This window comes from Sebastes umbrosus, chromosome 3 (assembly GCF_015220745.1).
Source record: "Sebastes umbrosus isolate fSebUmb1 chromosome 3, fSebUmb1.pri, whole genome shotgun sequence".
NCBI classification, from domain to species: Eukaryota; Metazoa; Chordata; class Actinopteri; order Perciformes; family Sebastidae; genus Sebastes; species Sebastes umbrosus.
Window position 1 is genome coordinate 33,683,883 of NC_051271.1, and position 22,361 is coordinate 33,706,243.

A 22,361-nucleotide genomic window follows, 5' to 3' on the forward strand; every position below is an offset into this window, starting at 1 on the left:
CAGCTGTCTTTGCTGCATTTGTCTTTTTAAACTGTGTTGCTTTTAGCCTGGACTATGACTTTATCTTCTTCGTATTTGTGTAATATTATCATACAATCCGCTCACCGAGCTCTGATTGGTTAGTAGGCGGTGCTTTTATACGAGTTGATCTCTTATCTTGAACCTAACCTCCGGAGCAGGTTAGACGTGCAGCATATGTTACCATGGCTATCTACTCCAGTGAGAAATTAACCACCGTCGTAGAACAGACCACTCAGCGTTAAACCTGACGTTACATCGCTAACTTCAAATCACTTTCACCATGTTTACCTCTCTTTTAGCTGTTGGCAGACCAGGGCCTGGTGCCAGAGGACACATTTTAAAGCAAGCTCAAACTCCATATATGAGTCATAGCACTAACATAATTGTTTCTACAGCATGTATATACATTTATGGGAATCTCAGTCCCCTTTGAACCAAGCTGGTTCCAAGACAGTTTAACCCGGCACAAGATAGGGCATCTTTTAAATTTCACTTCATAAAAGCAATACTCATCACTGTGATTGTGTGTAAATTGGTCACATAATATGGATTTTTAATCAAACCATGTCTGATATTTCTATTATTTCCAATTCAGACAACAGTCCCTAATATACATATTTTTGTACTGATATTACATAATGATCATCAGTACCAGTGGCTAGCCAAACCTCGAGACCTCTTTGTACATGAAAACTACTTCTCACAGATAAAATGTTGTTCTATGCCACAGTGCTCATCATTCCATTCGCCCCTCCCCGCCGCACGGTGCCAGAACTCCACACAGTCCTGGTTCCTCCCGTCAAAGCTGTTGGGCTGGCCGTTAGCCCAGAACCTGTAGGACAAGAAGAGACATCCAAAACGAGAATAAGTAATGCTCTATCCCGTCCTTACAGGTTCTAAAAGATATGAGTTAAGTTTCTTACGTTGTGGTCAGTGCTGTCTCATCAACCCATTTCCAATGCCCTTCTATTCCTCCATCAGTCAATCCAATCCAGACTTCTTTGTCAGTTGAATACAAGCCATTGATGAAGGCCTATGAGGGAAGAGACATAAAAATTACAGACACTGCAGAGGTTTTTCACACATAACGTTACATTATGTCATGTCATACATTCAACTATTGTTTGGTTTGCGCAGAACACATTTTTAGTTTAATGCTGCAATAATCAATAGTTTTATATTAACAATGGATGAAATGAGATTATGAATGAAGGAGTTGGTGGAGAACAAAAACAGAGCTAAAAGCGAGTGAATATGTGGTTGCCAAAGGCTCTGAGTTCCCTGTGTATAAATGTTTCCAAACCATATAAACTTTATAAGGTTATGTCAATGCTGTGTTTACATCTTATTCCACTGGCCCCGATAAGCCCAAAAAAAATCAATTAAACCTGCAGTAGGCAGAATGTTTTTGGCATCATTTGGCAAAAATTCCATAATAACCTTTCAGCATATTGTAATTTGAGTGTTCTGAAAGAAAACTAGACTTCTGCACCTCCTCATGGCTCTGTTTTCAGGCTGTAAAAAATCGAGCCCGTGACGGGAGACTTTGGCCAATCACAGGTCATTTCAGAGAGAGAGCGTTCCTATTGGCTGTTCATTCAACGGAGGCAGCCGTCAATCACTTGCAAACTCCGATCAAACGGTCAAACGGGAAGTGCTGATCAAATTTAAATTAATATTCTGTTACTGTAATGCCTCTGTCTCGCCTCAAATGTTTCCAGGAACATCTTGTAGTGTACTGTTTAGCTGTAAAATGAGAAAGTTTGCTCCAGCTGGTGGGCGGTGCTTTGTATTTCCTTGACAGATCTCAACATGGCTGCCGGGTCACAAATGTTCTCCTTTTACAGCTAAACAGTACACGATGTTTCTGAAAACATCTGAGGCGATAAATAGACATTACTGTAACAGAATATTTAGTCATATTTGATCAGCGCTGCCTAGTTTGACCGTTTGATCGGAATTCGCAAGTGATTGACAGCTGCTCAGAGACGTCAAGGCTCCAGCTCGGCTCTGATTGGTTGCCATTAGGAGCACCGGAGGACGCAGAGGTACATGATTTTTTTCCAGATTACCTGCCCCATGCACTACTGTCAGGATATAGTGACCGTTTTATAAAAATAACTTTTTTTAATCATTTTTTGGTCCAATTCTACCCAGTGCAGCTTTAATACAGGTTTAACTACAAGTTCCAGTAGTGTATCTTTTAAGTTATTTTTCTGTCAAATTAAAGGGTGACTAAAACTGTATTCTAATGTTTTCTAAATGTTAACGTCCTGCCAAAACTTCCTTTTGGTTAAGGAGAACTGACCCAAAACAGTAAAGTTGCAGGTTGTAAAACACATGGTCAATTGATTCATTGTTAACATGAAAATATCGATTAGTGCATCTTTAACGACGAGAAAGAAGCTGATTCATATTGCTTTTATGAGCATTTCTATGGTGGCACTTGTACGGACAGTCATGCAGATACAGACAAATGCACACAGCTACACAAACCATTTCCTCTGCGGTCGTTACGACTGCCAGGTCTGCGCTTTTGCTTTGACAGTACTTTCTGCTCTCATTCCAGGTACTCTTGCCAACAGCGGTGAAGTAGCAACTGGTCTGAAACATCACCCAGCCAGTGGGGCACTTCCTAGCTGAAAATGCAAAGTTTTTATTGATCAATAAGTGTTTACAAGCATTGAGTTGGAGTACATTTTTAAAGTGGTGGTGTTTGTGATGAGTTTGGATTTGTTTTTCATCAGATGGCACCGCACCTTTCAGCTTTTTTGAGCATGATTTTGGAGGTGAGAAGGTGAGAAGACATTTTGCCATATGAAGCATGCTAAATATGTATTTTTTGTCTTAATTCTTTCTGCTTACCTGGGACCATTGACGACAGTCTCTGAATCTCCGCCTGCAGAGCGTCGTTCTCAGTCGTCAGGTTGTGATTTGTCACCTTCAACAGGTCTCTCTCCACTTTTGCACTTTTGCAACTGTTTTCAAGGTCTTCTTTTTCCTTATTCAAGGCTGCGTAAGAAGCCCGCAACTCATCTGTCGTTGTTGCCAGTACGTTGTAAGTGGCCTGCAGAATGTCTTTTGATAATGTCATGTTTTGGTGACGGCCTTCCAGCTTGTCTTTCTCACTGTTGGAGAAGTTGTATCTGTCCTGTAAATGCTCTACCTTCCTAACCAACTCAATGTAATCCGTCTGCAACTTATCTCTTGCTCTGGTAACATTATTGACTTTGTTCTGTAAATTGTCCCTTTCTTTGGTCACTGAGTCATAACTGGTCTGTACCTCATTTTTGCGATTGAGCACTGTATCATATTGTTTCTGTAACACGCCTTGAGCTGTAGACAACGCATCGCTTCTAGTCTGCAACTGGTCTTTAGTGACTTTTAGCTGTTCTAGCTCTTTGCTGAAAGCCGTGTTACTGTTCTTTAACTCACTTTGGCTAAGTCTAAGTTTGGTTGTTTCTTGAGACAGTAAATTGTTATTGGTCTGTATTTGGTCTCTCTTAGTAGTTAAGTAATCGTTTTTTTGTTTTAACTGATCGCGTGTGGTCTCAAGCCTTTTTTTATCACTTTGCACCGTCTTCAAGTTCTCTTGTAGTTTCTGTCTCTCGTTATTTTCGGCTGTTAGGTTGTTCTGATGGTCTTGCTCTACCTTTTGGTCTGCGGGAGATGAGAGATAACAGTGAATCAGTAAATTCAGCCATTACATCGGGCAACTTTCTAAAACATGTGCATATTTGACAGAGAAAACAAAGAGAAGGACTCACGGTGGACACTCTGACCTATGATCCCAGCCAAGAGGAGAACACACAGCAGCCCGAGACCAACTGTAGCAGCTCTGAAAGGGCTGTTTCTCAATGCATAAACTGAATGACAGAAAACGAAACTTGAAATTAGGGAAGTGTTCTGAGGAACTTGTGGTTCAGTGGCATCATCTGTATATTGAGTGGTGTTGCAAAATACTATAAAAAAAAATGGTAATTTCAAGCCAAAGCGCTGACTAATTGATTTTTAAGGATTACACATAAGTCATCATTATTTTTTTAAAACAACACATTACATGTACCAACATAAATAATATACGTAAATTGTATAGTTTATAACAAACCAGAGGACCTGTCAACCTTGGCTATATCATTTTAACTTGAGTTGGGTGATATGGACAAAATCTTATCTCACAGTATATGTAGTTTTATATTGATTTGTCTTTACAGATAAATAAAAAAAAAATGGTTATGGATTGAAAAAAAAAGAGTCAAATACCTGGAAAATCACAATGCAACAATTCTATAAATCCTATATTTACCAGTCCTGCTCAATGATTTCCAACATTGCCCACATAGACCTTATATATACCGCGATATAAACACTATTACAAAATCACTGATGGTTGACAGTTTTCTGTATTGTCTCTTGGTAGGCTTATTTTCATCTAGAAGTACTTAGCTATAGGTTAGCTTCTTTTTTCTCAGTGATTTTTCACTATTTTCACCATGTCCTGCCTAAATGTCCTGTTTTAACAGTAGTACAATTGGATTAAAGCAGTAAACATAGGTTGTTGTTGTTGTTGTTTTTTTACCTCATAAAGTTTTTGCTTCATTATTTGCTTAAATCTACCTGTCTGCTCCTGCTGGCTGTTGCAGAAACATGACTCCAAATTGATACTAATGTTGCCCTATGTTGGCTGAGTAAATAGGCAATGGTTTGCTAGCATGTTCAACATATAAACCTTCTAAGGTTAAATGTTAAAATGTTAAATGTTTAACCCCTTACCATTCTGCCCTCTTTTTTTAGAGGGGTAGGGGTGGGGGACAGGGGATGTTCAGTAGGAGATTAAAAAAAAAGAAGGTCAACAGTAGATGCTACATAGAAGTGGTGTACATCATCTGAAAGCTGAAGATTAATTTGAGGTGCAGCTCAGCTCTGTGTGTGAAGTTGTTCTAGTCATAAATCAGAAAAATAATTAATTAATTAATTAATTAATCAATTAATTAAAATACATTTGTAAAGTCTATAAGGCTTAGAACATGATGAAGTATACAATGGTCATCCCCATGCTCTATTATGTCTCATAAGTTGTTGCAGCAATTTTTGGGTTGATACTATTTGTTATAAAATTAAATTAAATTAAAATGAATCATTTTTTACCACTCGAGAATTGATAAAAATGATCAATAATCCCTAGAAATACCAAATTAAGACACCAAGACCTTGAGGAACACCATTGAAAAAGCCACGGTATAAGAAAGGTATGAAAAGCTTTAATATTTGGAGATTTCTGCAAGAATTGCATTTTTTCGGCGATTGGATGTCGAACACTTCTGTTCTGGAAACTGCTCAGAAACCCCCCAAAGTACCAAAAAGGTTTTAACTCGAAATTCCAGAAGTGTACCTTTCCAAATATAAGGTTGGAATAGCATTTCTGATTTCTGTTGATGAGAGCTTTGAGACTGAACTAAAAAAGTAAAGTTGAGGGCTGTGAAAACAAATCAGTCAGCAGAAAAAAGTTTAAAAGCTCTGGGGAGCTGAGGGGAACTGATGGCTCCAAATGTTTTTTATTGTCTCATGGTTTATATTATTTATATTGTCACATCACTCAACCTATTTGGAATGAAGCTCTTATTTTTTTACCTGAATACTGGACCTTGCTGCCTTCTCCAAAAAATTGCTTATAGCCAACTTTACTGTCCTCCATGTCCATGTTTGAAACTGTAGAGGCACGGTACTCAACAGTCATCTTTGCATCTGCTTTATGAGCTAGAGACCTACCAATGAAAGAAAAAACAGTAGTATTAGCCTCTGAAAGAGTTGCTGAGTTTTTCAATAATCTTTCTTGAAAATCTCCTTTCAATTATCTCTCTGCCAGTAAGTTCATAAAGAAGATAACTGCAGACCTTGTATTACCTTTACCAGGATTGAAACATTTGCAAACGTTGTCAAGTATTTGTGTACTGCAACCCTGGATAATAATACCAGATGATTTAGACCTTAAATACCATGAATGTAAGATATAAACAAAGTAAACCTTACCTCTGCTTGTAAAGATGATGACACAGTGAAAGACCTAAGAAATCTTGGAGATTAAAACCTAACCTTCCTGATTTCCTGTAACTTCACCCTGCAAAAGCATTGCACTACTACATACTTAAATTGTTTTGTATACACTTGTGACCAGTGGGGCAGAAATTGAGGGATGATCAGTAGGCGGAGCGAGAGCCTCCCTCCTTCCTAATTGCTATTGAGTAGGTCAGAGAAATCAGATTACGGGTTGTGTCTAGAAATTAACCCTCAAATTGCGAAATCTGATATGAGATCTGCAAAAAAATGTGTAAAAACTCTTGCGAGACTCGCTGCCCGATAACCTATCCTTACCTTAACTATTCGAGGACAATACCTAACCTTAAAGGGACTGTTTGTTAAAATCAGAAATGCTTGTTAACAGCGACACCTGTGGCCATTAAGTCAACGAAAGTCAGTGTCGCTACATAGACATGAACGAGCATCACTCAACACAGTGAGGCGACACACGTCAGCTAAAACCACAATATCACTCAATATTTTGCCTGCTTGGAGGTAATGTTAGCTGACCAGACGAAGGTCTCTCCATGAACCACTGCTGATCCTAGTGTTGGCTTTTCCTGCCTCAGCCTCCCGGTCACGGTCGGAGGGACCAGGGGAGACACCGGAGTTTCCCCCAGCCCCCGATCGCGGCCAACACTGTATTGCAAGACGGGCTTCACTAGATATAACTGTGCGGTTTTGGTGCTTCCATGTAGTTTGTGTTGGATTCTTGTCTGAACAGCATAGCCACACGCGAGCACGCATGGGACACCGACCCAGATTGATTTATACATGTAAGTAGTTACAAACAGTCCCATTCGAGGTCAATGCCTAACCTTAAAGTGGCCATAGGGGGTATATATTTTGCATCATTGGGCAAAAATTCCATAATAACCTTTCAGCATATTGTAATTCAAATCTAGTCCGTGACGGGAGACTTTTACCAATCACAGGTCATTTTAAAGAGAGAGCGTTCCTATTGGCTATCTCAACATGGCAGCCGGGTCACAAACTTTCTCATTTTACAGCTAAACCGTGCACTACAAGATGATTCTAACTATTTGAGGTCAATGCCTAACCTTAACTATTCAAGATCAATGCCTAACCTTAACCATATCGTGAGAGTTTTCCCAATTTGCTGGTTCCCTTCTAGACATGGCCCAGGATAATGTTGGCCTTCCAAAATTGATCTCAACACCGGCGTTGCATCATAAACACCCTTCAAACCAGACACAAGGAACTCATTAGTGAAATCAGCCTTGTGTTTCTGGTTGGAATAAACACCTGTCTCGTCCAAGGTCATGAGGGCATGAAGAACACTGTTTGAGTTCATGGGAAATAAAGCGCTTTCATTTGGTCTGACCTACATAGAGCAACAGCAACTATTGCCAATTTCACAACATGAACCAGATGAACGAATATGAGGAAGAACAGATTTCGCAAAACAAAAAAGATGCTGAGCGTGTCGTTTTCATATCAGCATACTGTGGAATAGTCTGAGTCAGGTCGATTACTCAAGGTTTGTTCCAGGAAGCCTACATATTTTCAGCAAAATAGTGTGCACTGGGCTATTGAATCAATTTTATGTTTACTCTATTTAACCCTAATGTGATATTATGAATTGTTTTTATACTTCAGAGCACTGATAGGTTAAGATCTACTAGAGTGGCAATTTGGCATATATAGATTTGTCTTTATTTTCACATTATTGAAAAATGCAGTACATCAAATTCTTTATGCTTCCACATCACTCTTATTGTTACACACTACATATACCCTCAGCCACTATATTTGGAAAAACCTCACTCGCTTTGAGGTCCATTCCGCACAACGTGATTGGGTGATGCCGTTATTTGCAGTGAAAAAGCTCAGAAACATTATTCTTGTTACGGAAAAAAATGCTGCCTCTTTTTCACCGCATAATTTTCCCGTTCTGTGTACAGTTGGAAAAGATTTACTTAACGTGCAAATTAATTGCACAAAAAAGAACGCCACGTTGTGTAAAGGCGTTTAAGCTCACTTTTGTGGATCTCAACAACAACAACAACACAAAACAACAGGTCCTGTTGGAACAACTCAAGCTGGAGCTAACATTTCTAAAGCTCTAATGGGTCCATAGCTTATCAGGTGTTCAACTCTTCTGCTTAATCAGTTTCCTGAGTGAATCTCACATGCTGATTATACGACACAAACCATCCTGAAAAATCCATAGCTGCCCTGAGGAATGTGTGGTGTGCGAGTGCTGCCATGGCCTCCCATCCCGCCCGACCTCAACCCCACAGAACACCCTGGACCACTGTGGCAGGATGGAATATCTGTCTTATATTTAATAAAATTCATTAGCAAAAAATAAGAAATGTCTCCATCAAAATCAGTAATTATGCAGAGACATGGAGATATAAGGGAATCACCTGAATGCTCCAGGCAGTATTTGGTAAAACTATATAATACAGGCTGCAACTTATAGTGTAATTACCCGAGATTTACTGTGTAAGTCCTCTTAACTTACGGTGTGACATTGTTGTATGTTGTTGTATGTATGTTATATGTAGCTGCCCTCTTTACGTCCGTCAATCCTCTAACAAATCGTCATTCAAATACCATCTACGAATACATTACTTAAGCAGCTGATCGATAGTCCAGTGTTGGTCATGTATGGTTTTTCTTTTGCTCCTTTTCCCTGATGATGGGCCCTTGAGGCTAAATGGTTGTGGAAAATGTGTATGAATGTGAAATTGATATATGTTTGGAAAATTTTAATGTTATTAGTGTAACACAAATATGATGTTGTATGTAATATGTTTGGGATAAATTAATGTACTTGATTTCGGACCCCAGGAAGACTAGCTGGTGCCATTGGTATCAGCTAATGGGGATCCTTTTTTAAATAAATGAATCCGTACATATAAATACTTACCGGTTTTTACTGATACTTAAATGTAGTTACAGCGGAACAAGGGAGTAAGAATTGGGAATTTTAGAGGCAAGAACAAATAAGTTATACTGTAAGTATTTTAGTAAACACTGGGTACTTATGGGGTACTGATAATGCCAAACAGTTGACAACAGTAACATCCTGCGGTACATCTTAAAGCAGCAGTAGGCAGAATGTTTTTGGCATCATTGGGAAAAAAAATCCATAATAACCTTTCAGCATATTGTAATTCAAGTGCTCTCTGAGAGATAACTAGACTTCTGCACCTCCTCATGGCTCTGCTTTCAGACAAAAAACACAATACAGTAGCCTAATGTAATAATATAATTATACGCTAACACACATTACACACATGCTCACATGATTAATGTGCGTAGCCCATGCTCGAGAAGCGATTTATTCTGGTCACACAATTCAGAATAAGCATTTAAAGCTGAAAAGTTCTCAATAATGTCATTATCAAACGTGAAAATACTGAATTTGCACAATATATATTGTTAGCTGCAAACAAAGGGTTAATACTGTTCCTCTGAGTGATATAGCTAACTGAGTTAACTCTGTCGACCGTCCACCTTTTTGTTGCTCTCGCTACAGCCGTTTCAGCTGCTCTGTTTCAACATTGTTAGACTGAAAAAAAGTGCATGCAGGCTGAAAGTCAACCGTACTCTTCTGCATGAGGGGTGGAAGTAAAAAAAATGAAAATGCATGTGAGTTGAAAAATGGAGCTGTAAAAATGGATGTGAAATAAAAAATGGAATGATAATTATCAAGTGATTTGATTCATTTATAGCTGATATTACTAAAACAGTCATAATGTGATGAAAACAGAGCCATGTTTCATAATTTTCACCATCTTACATTCATCATTCATAATAATGAACTATCGCCCATTTATCTTTCACAACACCCAACTGACATTTATCGTTTACAGCACACGATTTTTGTAACATCCGCCCTAAAAAGAATAAAAAAAAAGAACACGCATACTCAGCAAACCCCACTACTCAACTTTGTGCACTGTAGTCAGTTGGTGTGGTTTATGATTGACATTTTGGGTGGAGTTAGTGTTTTACCATACAAGAATCTAGATGAATCTGAATCCTAGATATGTATAAAAAACATATGAACTTAAAAAAATAAACAAGATATTATGTGGCTTGTATCAGTTGGCAGACTAGCAGTTAGTAGCGGTAGCACGGTGAAGTTGCTTTTTTAAGACGAAAGGGTGCCCCATTGATAATTGTGATGAAGATGAAACTATTGGACACTTAGTTCTGGAGGGCCAGAGGTCTAGAGATGTATGGGGAAAAAATGACAGGTGTCGGTTTTAATATTAATGTGAACTATAATGCAGTGATGTATGAGGGTTTTTAAGTTGCAACAAGAATTATATTGGATGATAATATGTACAATTGGAACAAAATATGGAAGACAAGGTGGGCAGTGGTCCTTCAACAAGTCACCATCTCTAGCGATGCAGTTTTCAAACAAATTATAACTGAACCGAAAAGACAAAGAACACTAGACATCAGATAAAACAGATGCACACCTTGGCACTTGATAAAATTGTAGCTTTATGTATATTGTGGGCACTATACTCATCATGAGATGTTTTCTCCTCTTTTGTATTGTATTGGCTATGTAAAGTTTTTCCTTTTTTTTTCTTGTGTAAACTCAATCAAGTATTAATAAAAAGTGGTAAGTAGAGGAAACAGTGAATACTTCATAGTACAGCCCACACCCCCAAACGTACAGTGTAAGTAAAGGGAAAGAAGAAGAAAGAGTGGTTAATTCATAATACTTCACAATAGTGGTAAATGGTAAAATGCTAGTTATAATAACCCATAGTGGTTAGGGTGCCAATAGTAGAAATGTTTAATTTTGTGGTATGTATGTTAATGGCCATTTATGTATTTTCATAAGGACTTGGGAGGATAGGGCTGTCCTCCACCAAAGACATTATTAGTCGTCCAACACTCTTTGGATTTTGTTGACTAATCGATTAGTTGATTTAATTATAGATTTGTAAACTGAGTTTCTTCACATAAAAGTACCACTTTAAATCTTGTGTTTGCCAGGGATGTGCTCATAAGTTTCTTGGAACTAAGTCATTCAGCATGAAAGAAACGTAAAAACCAACTACCTGGCTCAAGAAATCTTAGTTGACAAAGCAACCAATTAGTCGACTTATCGACTAAGACGGGCAGCCCTAGAGGATACCTTAATAAAATACAAACTACAGTACCATAAAAAACAGAAATCTCCCCACAGGTGCTGAGGGACTTTCTGCTGAGTAAGTCAACTGAAGAGAGACTAAGAGGAAGTGAGGAGTCCTGACAGAGCTGGGATGATCAACTCCTACACCCTTCTATTATCTCATACAAGCAGTTGTCTTTTCAAGATCAGTAGATATCTGAAAAAGAGCTTCAGACAGAGAATCATGAACACACAGAGATGACCACTCTATGGAGTATACACAGAGCATTGTTTTTCACCCAGAAACAAACATTGGGTGGTTCATTTGATTGCGACACTGATCAATAACAGAGTAAAGGCTTGAAATAGAAAGCCTGCAGGGCTTTATGAATAAGAGAAAGGCATGCAAATGAGATTCATTTTCAAATTAGTCCTTTCTTTAAAGGGGCAGGCCAACAATTTTAAGGTTATTCATCACAAAGAGTACAGTGCTACTAGCCTTTGGAAACAATCTGAACAAAGCCTTCAGAACAAAATGAAAACGTTTTTCCTTCCGAGGAAAAGACTACAGGAAAAAAATCATTTATCTGCTTCTGTGTGTTGACATGAAAAGAGGCCGCCCGGTTGGTGTCGTGTCTCTGTTCATCTTTCTCTCCATGCCCTTATAAATACATTATCTATAAGCTTGTTCTGGCTATTCATTATTAAAAAAAACAGCAACGCACACAGCAACGCACAGCAACGCACAGCGAGCGCAGCAGCCATTTGTGACGCTGTGACTCAATCTTCAGTCCAATACTCAAGGATCAAAGATCGGGCTGTGTATGAACACAATATTGATGAGAAGAAGATGGAGATGGCTAGGACATGTATTAAGGAAACCATTTGATTACATGACAAAAGTGGCATTGCGTTGGACACAACAAGGAAAACGTAAAAGAGGGAGGCCCAAAACAACCTGGTGGCGAACAATCGAAGCACAAATGAAGACGAGAGGATACAGCTGGAACAGCATTGAGAAGAAAGCAAGCAACAGAGATGAGTGGAGGTCCTTAGTCCTTGCCCTATGTGCCACCCGGCGCAACAAGGAATAAGTAAAAAAGTAACTAAATGTTTGGACCCCGTTTGTTTTTTTTTGCAGCGCACACATGCATAACGGACAGACACGGACCGTGAGGAGATATTCACTGAATTGAACAGTTGTATAATGTCTTCTGTGGTTCTGGAGGGAACCTTCCAAAGTTTAGACTTTTAGTTTAAGACTTAAACATTTTACCATAAAGCCTGTGTTACTGTACAAGCATGAGGCGTAGGGTTAAAATTAAGGAAGTTGGCATTTAGGAAGTGGAGGGGTCTAATGAAAGACGCTATTGAGTTGCATCATGTGAAATTGATTTTTGGAGCTGGGTCAGAATATCTCAGCCTCCGCTGCTTTGATTTTATACTTTTTTTATTCGGTCTCCTGAGTCCCACATAGAAATGCAATGTTATATTGTATATGACCTTTATTTAAAGCTGCAGTTGGTAACCTTGAGCAAATATGTTGAAGTTATTTTTATAAAACTGTCACTATAGCCTGACAGTAGTGCATGAAACAGATAATCTGTGAAAAAAATAATGTTCCTCTGCCTCCCTCTAGTGCTCCTAAAGGCATTTGCAATTTTTTGCAGGAAAACAATCAGAGCCATAGAGTCTCTGGGCAGCTGTTGATCACTGTTCGAGAGCTGGCGAACGCCGATCAAACTGTCAAACTAGGCAGCGATGATCAGATATGAATCAATATTCTGTTACTGTAATGTCTATTTCTTGCCTCAAATGTTTTCAGAAACATATTGTAGTGTACTGTTTAGCTGTAAAATGAAAAAGTTTGTGACCCGGCCGCCATGTTGAAAACAGTCGATGCCTAAACCGGCCACCAGCCGTAATACAAGATCGGTACAAGATCTCTTCAGCAAAAGACCTGAGCACAGCAGATAAATGAAAAACAACCATAACCACACAGTAAAAAGCCCATACAGCATTAGAGACAATCACAGACATCATTAAATACATTGCTGAACTACCCCGTTAATACCTGCCAGTACAGCAATTGACATATACTGTATATCTATATAGCATATTTATTGTGTCATTCATATTTGGTCATATAAAGGCATTTCAAATGGAATCAAAATATAATTACAATTAAAAAAATTACTGAAATTCAATGTATTGCCTATCACATACACATTTGACTCATCGCTTAGCATCTCAAATGAAAAGTCCAACAACTCCTACCTAAATAACAAAACAGGTGGTTTCTTTGCCTGACCCATGTGATTGTGCTCTGATGAGCTGACTTCATTTGTAAGTGCGCTCCAAAACTACACAAAACTTATTCACATGAGCCTGGTCTGATCAGCCACTGATACAACTAACTATTTGGTTAGGGGTAAGAAAGATTGTTGTCATGGTTAAAAGAAACCACAGTTTTTTTGTGTGATCAAATATTTATTGATTATATAAAACATGCATACAGAAAGAGAGAAACAAACTTCAGGGGAAATATATGACAGACAATATATCTCCCCCGGCAGCCACAACCCTTCCCTCCAAAGAGGTATATCTGTATACAAAACTACTATACGGTAATGGTAGTGAGCAAAAAAATAAGTTGGAAACACCACACCATAGAATGTGCTACTGATCCAAATTGGACCACCTCATGACAGCCGATCAGGTGTAAAAGTGGTATCATAGTACAGTGGTTCTCAACCTTTCTGAGTCGCGACCCCCGAGGAAAAATTTCTGTTCTTATTTTTGAGTGATTATTGTGAATGCCCTGATGAATAAATATAAATAATGCTTTGTTTGTGCTGACAGCTTTGTTTAGTTTGAACAGCTAGCTCCTATGCGTTGTCCAATGTGTTCCAGGCACTGTGGATTTTTGATGCGTTCAGGGACTTTTATCTCTCCCCCTGACCCACCGGAAGTCCCCTGTCATTTCTGCACATGCACGCACACTTTGACTCTCACAAATACATTCAGTGAGTTATGGGGACATTCACACAGAACGCGAATATAACACAGCAAAAAAGAAAAGTACATTTTTTTTCCGGAACAAGGACGATTTTCTGAGCTTTAGCGTCGCGAAAAAAGACATCAACAAATCACTTTGTACGGAACGAGTTGAGTTGTGCCTGTATTTATGAAACTACAACACGGAGGCTTCGTAGTCCGAACCAGGACGGCAAACTTATTACTCCTGCAGACCAGATCCACTCCTTCCATTCTTACCTTTCACAATAAAAGCCCATATTATATTCACAGGCGAGAATTTCACATTTTTGTGTAATTTATTCATCAGGCCTCCAGTGTGTAAAAACCTTTAAATATGTTATTTTATTTTTTATCCACAACCATATGGCGACCCCCAGAAATGATCTCACGACTCCCAGGATGAGAACCACTGCCATACGACACACTAACTCCACCAAGGCAGCACCATGTCAAATCATCCACACAATGACAGATACCATGGCAAAACCAAGAACACAATCACAACCCATGACACTTCCCTGCGAGGGTTTACATGTTACTTACAGTAGCGCCTTTATACTTTCAACAGCATTAACCCAAACATTTACATTATTTTGTTTTGCCCCATGTGTTCTTCCAACAGACTGTTCCATGTAAAGAACATTCAGAAAAAGTAAGTAACCACTGTTGTCTCTGCAAAGAACGGGCAGCCTGCCAAGTCAGAGCGATTATCTTTTTGGCTGCCGTTAAGGCCCGCCAACAGAGCGTTCCAGCAGAGTGTGACGTGAAGAGACACAGTTCCAAATTGTAAAAACTTCTGAACATTCCCATATCATATGCAAATTATGTACCAGAAACTCCCTAAGGGCAGAGTGTGCAATGGTACAGAGCATTTCCTAATCTCTGACAGACATGAAGAGACACAGTTCCAAATTCTTTCTGAGGAAAAGACTACTGGAAAAAATCATTCATCTGCGTCTGTGTGTTGATATGAAAAGAGAACGCCCGGTTGGTGTCGGGTCTCTGTTCATCTTTTCTCTCTATGCCCTTAAAAATGCATAATCTATAAGCTTGTTCCGTTTATTAATTATTAAAAAAACACAAACACACAGCGACGCTGTGAGGCAGTCTTCAGTCCAATACTCTGAATTTATTATTAAAAAAGATAGGGCTGTGAATATTGGATTTTTTGCAGCGCACACACGCAGAACAGACAGCCAGTGGACCGTGAGGAGAGATTCGCTGAATTTGATAAAGAGTGAATTGGATTAGAATCACAGACTCTGCCTTTAAATAAGCCTGTGTATTATTGTCATTAAAAAATTAAAATTGAAATGACAGGTAATAATTGACTATGACGAAATTTTTACAACCCTGTCTGTCAAAGTGACGCAACCACTGTGTGGAGCGCAAAATTTGGGGAATGCCTGGCTTTCATCAGAAATAATTTGCGTGATGTCAAATATGTTCTCAAAACTAAACTATAACGCATCATCTGATGATTTGGGTTTCTTGAAGAAACTGATTTATTGGACAAGACTCGGACCCACTAAATACCAGTGTCATTTAATGATGAATCTTTTTTTCCACATATTGTCAATTGGCACTGGTTTCAGAGTTGCTATTACCAGCATGGAAGATAATTTGGAGACCAATCTTTGGGTACATACCCTTGAATATATACTGAGTAATGGATGCAGCAGCTGTTCTTGCCCCCATGTGATTTCCATAAGCACATAAGGCAGATCAGATTTACAAGTAAAAAAAACATAGTTGACGGTTGGTATGAGAGCGAGGTTAACTGCCGTCAAAGTCAGCCATGCTGAACTTCGCCCTCGCAGGTTCAGTGGTGATTTCATTATTCACATGGTCACAAGAGGTTACTCGTCAGGGAAACAGACAGCCGACGCTGCCATTCATTCTAATCACTGATCTTGCTATTTTGCACATCGAGGCTGTAGTGGTGATGGCAGACCCTGTAGAAAATTGATTCCAGTAAGGACCCTGTCGCACCCGGTGTGACGTACCCGTTGGTGACCCCCACACAGCGGAAGCCCAGACGCTTGTAGAGCTTATGGGCCGCGGGCAGGTACGCTGTGGTTCCCAGGACAACATAGGAGTATCCGTGTGTGACAGCAAACTCCAGAACCTTTCGTCCAAGCGCCACGCCGACTCCACACCGCCGACAGTTCCGGTCAACAGACATCCGCCGCAACTCGACAGCAACTCCTGGCTTCTGCCGGCCGACTGCTGCTACGATACCCACCACTTTGCCCTCCAGCACTGCTACCCACAGACAGCGGTCTGAGGTGAAAGGCAAGGTCGCAACATGAACATGATGAATAAAGGATGAGAAGATGAAGTGAAAAAAGGAAAATCATTCAGTTTAAAGCATAATTCATTCAAGACTTTGTTTTTCATACAGTCACAGCACAGCCCAGTCTCACAGCAAAGCGTGTAATCAACCCACCTGTCCATCGGAAGAAAGCGTGTCAGTGTCACGTTTTGTCTCACCAAGATGGGAATATTACACACCTGCACGAAGGTGTAACCCTCTAGGGGGGCTGGGAGCATGCTCCCCGTAAAGAAAATTTTGAACATATTAAAGGGACTGTTTGTAACTTTCAGAAATGCTTGTTAACAGCGACACCTGTGGCCGTTAAGTCAACGAAAGTTAGCGTCGGGCTCGCGCTTGCTCGTTCTAAATAGACATGAACGAGCATCGCTCAAAACAGTGAGGCGATACACGTCAGCTAAAACCACAATATCACTCTATATTTCACCTGCTTGGCAGTAATGTAAGCTGACCAGACGGAGGTCTCTCCATGATCACTGCTGATCTTAGTGTTGGCTTTTCCTGCTTCAGCCCCGCTGCTTCAGCCTCCGGGGCTGAAGCAGGAAGAGAAACGTTATCGTCTCCGACCGGGTGCCGTTGTCTCCCTCCAGCACCTGGTCGGAGATGATAACGTTTCTCGCTGCGGAGCCCCGTCACTTCACAAGACACGGGAAACCTCTGTTGGTCTGGAGGAGCTGCAGCATTTATTTCTGCACAAACGTCCTCTGTACATTAACTAGATATTCTCAGAGCTACGAAGTCTTCTGCAGTGTGTAGTGTACGTGCATGCACGTGTAGAGGTGGAGCGAGACAGCGAGAACGTGCGCGTGAGTGAAGGCAGGCAGGCAGCGGAGCAGAGACTCCGGCCACACGCAAGTGCGCATATGCGAGCGAGCATGGGATCCCGACCCGGTAGATTTATACGTGTAAGAAGTTACAAACAGTCCCTTTAAAGTTAAATGCATCAATCTGGAGCACTTTGAGAGCAAAATTACGAGGCTAGATCTATGAAGAACTTGGTGCTCTAGTCAACAATTTAATCATAAAGGTTGCGTTTCATAAAAAGTGAGAAAGACCACTTATGGTCGGCAGGAGGAGACGTGGATGGGTCCAAAAACACAGGACTTTCAAGCGTTTTGTCTTGTAAGTAACGTTAGTGACGTTTGTCACCTGTTTTCTGTACTGACATTGTTTCCATACTTGTTTTACTTAGCTTACGTACTTATTTTAAGCCTAACCATGATGTTTTCCCTTAACCTAACTAAGTGGTTTTCTTGCCTGATCCTAAAATAATGGCTTTGAAGCCCCCTGCTGGTACTGCACATTAATACAGGCGTGTAATGTTCACGTCACTGCGAGGCAAAACGTGACACTGACACGCTAACCCAGACAGTCGGGTGTATTACATGCTTTGGCGTGATATGGGGTTGCACAGCAATAAGAGATAGTTGGCCTCCCCAACCAACCTTATCTTACTATCACAACAGTGACTCAAAGATCTGTACTAGTGTGTCCATTATGAGACGCTGCTTTGAGGCCTCGGGACAGAAAAGTCTTCCCAATAAGCTTTGTACATTTTATAAGCAACACAACTGCTAACTTTGTGTGATGTAATGCTTTAATCATGTGATTCATTCATCAAAATGTTGACAATAAACCAAAAGAATGAAATGGCAATCCTATTATAAAGCTCAAAAGCTTTCTTCTCCAAGGTTAGCCAGTATGGACAAAGTAAGGCTACAGTGTCTTAGCTTTAAATTTTGCACTTTTGTACATGACTTTTGGCTAACAAAGCTTCCATTTGAAAGCACAACTTTCATGGTCATAAAGACAGTTAACTTAAGTTTTTTTTCTGCTGCAGAAATTATTTTTCCTCTCAAGGCCTTAACTTGATGAAATGTAAATTCTATGTATTGTTACAATACTAGGAAACAGGATATTATTTAGAAGTTTGTGGTTTTCATACATGTACAGTATGTACAAACTGTAATTAGTTGCTGTGAAAAATTGCTCTTTTGCTGCATTGAACTGGCCGTCATTTATAAGAATGTCAGACTACATTTTGGGTTCAAACACTTCTGGAGGCCTTATTTTATGATCAGAGGGCCAGTCTTAGTACTGGTATGCTTAATCAAAGAATAAAAGAGGAATCAAGATTTAGTAACATTTTCCTTGCCTCAAGTCTGCTACTATTTATGACTTACAGTGATGGTGCTTCACTGTAAGTCAGAAACAGTAGGAGCAGATCATTTTTCAGTACATACTACACGTAAAATCAAAATGAAACAATACCTGGTGAATTCAAGTAAAACCCTTCCATGTCTCCCATGTCTGTGCTCATGCTCTGCTCCAGGTAACGGTTTATCACACGTCTGCTGTAGAAGTAGCGCCCACACACCACAACTGCAGGAAGCAGTACTATCACCCACCAACACATGGTGACGACAAAACATACAACTGTTGGAAGAAAGATATGGACAAGATGTATGAAAGGGAAGAAAATATTAAGTTGTAGAGCTTTTAACTTTCTCCGTGCTTACGGAACAAAGTTGCATAACTGTAAAAAAAAAAAAAAAAAAAAAAGAATTAAAAACCAGTTGAGAAAAAATGGCTGTTTTTGTAGCTACCATTTATCGGTCTTAAAAAGAAAATATAGTCTCAAGGCTCCTAATCACTGAGCTTGCAGCTGCCACCTTACTCAATTTTTTTTCCAAACTGCAGAAGCAATCACAGAAATATGTCATTTATGTAATAATCTTACCTGTCATAGCAGTATAGAGCAGGAGACTCTCAGGGTGATGTGTCAGGCCTCTGAAAGCGGTGTCTGCTACCATCTCCATCGTCCCTTCATAAAAGATCTGCTCTATCTCCGGTTTGTCTGCCAGCTCAAACTGGCGCACAACTAAAGTTGGATTGCCATGTTTTTGGGCATCCTTTCTATGTGTTTTTCCCTCCATATCAAACTTTAAAAAAAAATAGTTTCTGAGGTCCAACCAACTGAAAACTTCCTTCAGCAATAATGCTTGTTTGTGCTGTCTGTTGTGCACAAGTTTCTCTATAACATCTGTTTTGAGAGCGTTTGGTGCCCCAGTTGTCTTTTAAAGCATTTGTCAAAGAGGGTCCCTACAGATAAGATCCCCAACACCACTGGGGATGGCCACTCACACCCTCCTTATCAGCTCCCACATGTGAAAAGACGTGTAGCTCTCAGAGAATTTCACCCAGAGAATACCCAATCATTACAACAGATTATTGCTTTGGTTAATAAAAGCTGCAAGAGAGCCCAAGTTAGAAAAATAACTGCCTTTTATTACAAAAATAGATTTTCAACACCATCAACATTACCAGTACAGGAGGAGGGTGCCAGCTGGAAACCCACAGGAGGGGTGGAGTGAGGAGGGGGGGGTTCAGAGTACTTCCCCACCACCAGTCATGGGTGGAACAGAAAGCACAGAGTTACTTTTTACACTCACACTGCAAGACAAGAGCACACAGGGGTTAGGGCAGGGGTCAGCAACCTCTGGGTCCGGAGCCACATGCGGCTCTTTAGCCCTCTCCAGTGGCAAAAAAAAAGTCGGAATATTATGAGAATAACGTTGTGATATTACAAGAATAAAGTCGCAATATTACGAGAATAAAGTCATAATAATACAAGAAAAGTCAAAGGTTTACGAGAAAAAAAAGTCGTAATATTATGAGAATAAAGTCATAATATTACAAGAATAAAGTTGTAATATTTTAATAAAGTCAAAAGTTTACAAGAAATAAAAGTCGTAATATTATGAGAATAAAGTCAGAAGTTTAAGAGAAAAATGTTGTGGTATTATGGGAATAAAGTCATAATATTATAAAGTAGTAATTTTACGTGTTATTTTTCTTTTTTTCTCGTAAAGTTCAGACTTTATTCTCGTGATATTACGACTTCTTTTCTCGTAATATTATGACTTTATTCTGGAAATCTCATATGTTTTGTGTGTATATGCAGCAGAGTCACATGCAATAGGAGGGAAAAATGGAGAGAAAACCTCCGCCCAGTGAGCAAAACAAATGAAAATTAGGTAGGAGAATGAACTAAGGGACAAAACCAGCAGTGGCAACAGAGCTCCTCCTGATAGGGCAAAAGAACAAAATATTAAAATCTCAAATTATTTATCGCATCGGATAATAGGTGGCTTTATACATTACCTCGGCCAGTAAAACTACGTCATGCGGGAAGCCGACACCAGTTTGTTCGTTCCTGTTGCGAGATGCATGCATTATTACACACAGTGAGCTACGTGAACCAACGAATTAAAACATTGTGAAACCCTGTAGGAGGTGCTGCTAGTTTTTCATTTATTTTTTAATTATACAAAATTCAATTACAAACCCTTGAAGTGGCAGAAAGCAGTATATTTTTGGCATCATTGGGCAAAAAAATCCATAATAACCTTTCAGCATATTGTAATTCATGTGTTCTGAGAGATAACTAGACTCCTGCACCTCCTGATGTCTCTGTTTTCAGGTTTCAGAAAATCTAGCCCGTGATGGGAGACTTTGACCAATCACAGGTCATTTCATTAAGAGAGCATTCCTATTGGCTGTGCTCCGGTCATGTGACGAGAACTTGGCGTTCCTTCACCATATTTCACAATGGCGGCAGCGTCTTTCTCATTTTACAGCTAAACTGTGCACTACAAGCCCTCCCTTGACGGGAGACTTTGACCAATCACAGGTCATTTCAGAGAGCGTTCCTATTGAGCGCTCCTATTGGCTGTGCTACGGCTGGTGGGTGGTGCTTAATATTTCCTCAACAGATCGCAAGATGGCTGCCAGGTCATTTTAGGATAGTAAGCATATAGTGACCATTTTATAAAAATAACTTTTTAAAATCATATTTGCTCCATTTCTACACACTGCAGCTTTAAGGCATATTTCAGTAGTCAAATACACAAATAGGTGTTGACACAGTACAAAGAATATAACACACAAAACAAAACAAAATAAAACATTTTCTTGCTTTACTCTTAACAAAGAGTAAGGGTTCTACTCATGCAGCATAAATAATTCCAATAACGACAAAAGTTTCAGGGCATTTTTGTCCGTCGTGCATTGAAGAGTTTTTGCAAATATCTTGAGTTCATTCTATTCCATCCGTTGATATGGGGATTAAAGCTGCAGTGGGTAGAATTGGAGCAAATATGATTAAAATAAGTTATTTTATAAAACAATCACTATATCCTGAAAGAAAATCATGTGTCTCTGTGTCTTCCGTTGTCCTTCGGTGTCATCCGGTGCCCCTAATGGCATCTGCAAGATTTCACAGATCGGAGATAAACAACCAATCAGAGCCGAGCTGATGCCCTGCCGTCTCTGAGCAGCTGTCAATCACTCACAAACTCTGATCAAACGGTCAAACTAGGCAGTGCTGATCAAATATTACTATTATATATTACTGTAATGCCTATTTGTCGCCTCAAATGTATACAGAACATCTTGTAGTGTACTGTTTAGCTGTAAAATTAGAAAGTTTGCTCCGGCTGGTGGGCGGTGCTTGGTTTTTCCTCCACTGATCTCAACATGGCTGCTGGGTCACAAACTTTCTCATAATAGATGGCAGTAAAAAACGTAATATAAAAACCCATAACTGGCATTGTCAAGATATGTCGCCCTAAAGTGCTGTCCCATTCATATTTAAACCATTTCAAGCCCTTGCAGCCTCTCGAACTCCTTAGGGAGGACATTGGGACTGGGCCTTCTAAGACTTAGAAACTAAGGCAATAAATGACGAGGCACCTTAAGTAAAAGCCATGCTAA

At 39.7% G+C, this 22,361-nt stretch overlaps 2 protein-coding genes across 2 annotated transcripts; both read right to left on the reverse strand.

The window, feature by feature from the left end:
* Positions 1-542: 542 nt before the first annotated feature.
* LOC119484572 (C-type lectin domain family 4 member M-like) lies at positions 543-6,203 on the reverse strand. The gene is made up of 7 exons (XM_037763464.1): positions 6,052-6,203; positions 5,653-5,786; positions 3,789-3,887; positions 2,887-3,681; positions 2,518-2,660; positions 945-1,054; positions 543-853 (listed from the first exon to the last, which is right to left on the reverse strand). Exons 2-7 carry the CDS (start codon positions 5,756-5,758, stop codon positions 715-717), a joined length of 1,392 nt encoding a protein of 463 aa, XP_037619392.1. The 5' UTR covers positions 5,759-5,786; positions 6,052-6,203; the 3' UTR covers positions 543-714.
* Positions 6,204-13,695: 7,492 nt separating this feature from the next.
* On the reverse strand, positions 13,696-20,045 carry LOC119484592 (N-acetylaspartate synthetase-like). The gene is made up of 3 exons (XM_037763494.1): positions 19,327-20,045; positions 18,858-19,022; positions 13,696-16,534 (listed from the first exon to the last, which is right to left on the reverse strand). The coding sequence occupies exons 1-3, from the start codon at positions 19,520-19,522 to the stop codon at positions 16,152-16,154; spliced, it is 744 nt and encodes a 247-aa protein (XP_037619422.1). The 5' UTR covers positions 19,523-20,045; the 3' UTR covers positions 13,696-16,151.
* Positions 20,046-22,361: the final 2,316 nt, after the last annotated feature.

Excerpts from the sequence above, each read along its gene's own strand:
- LOC119484572 (XM_037763464.1), bottom strand. The coding sequence starts at position 5,758 with ATGACTGTTGAGTACCGTGCCTCTACAGTTTCAAACATGGACATGGAG. Across the intron at positions 2,661-2,886 it reads ACTGTCGTCAATGGTCCCAG|CTAGGAAGTGCCCCACTGGC; the intron begins GTAAGCAGAAAG and ends TTGCATTTTCAG. Across the intron at positions 854-944 it reads GAGACAGCACTGACCACAAC|GTTCTGGGCTAACGGCCAGC; the intron begins GTAAGAAACTTA and ends CTTGTCCTACAG.
- LOC119484592 (XM_037763494.1), bottom strand. The coding sequence starts at position 19,522 with ATGGAGGGAAAAACACATAGAAAGGATGCCCAAAAACATGGCAATCCA. Across the intron at positions 19,023-19,326 it reads GCTCTATACTGCTATGACAG|TTGTATGTTTTGTCGTCACC; the intron begins GTAAGATTATTA and ends TTCTTCCAACAG. Across the intron at positions 16,535-18,857 it reads GTTTTACTTGAATTCACCAG|ACCGCTGTCTGTGGGTAGCA; the intron begins GTATTGTTTCAT and ends CTTTCACCTCAG.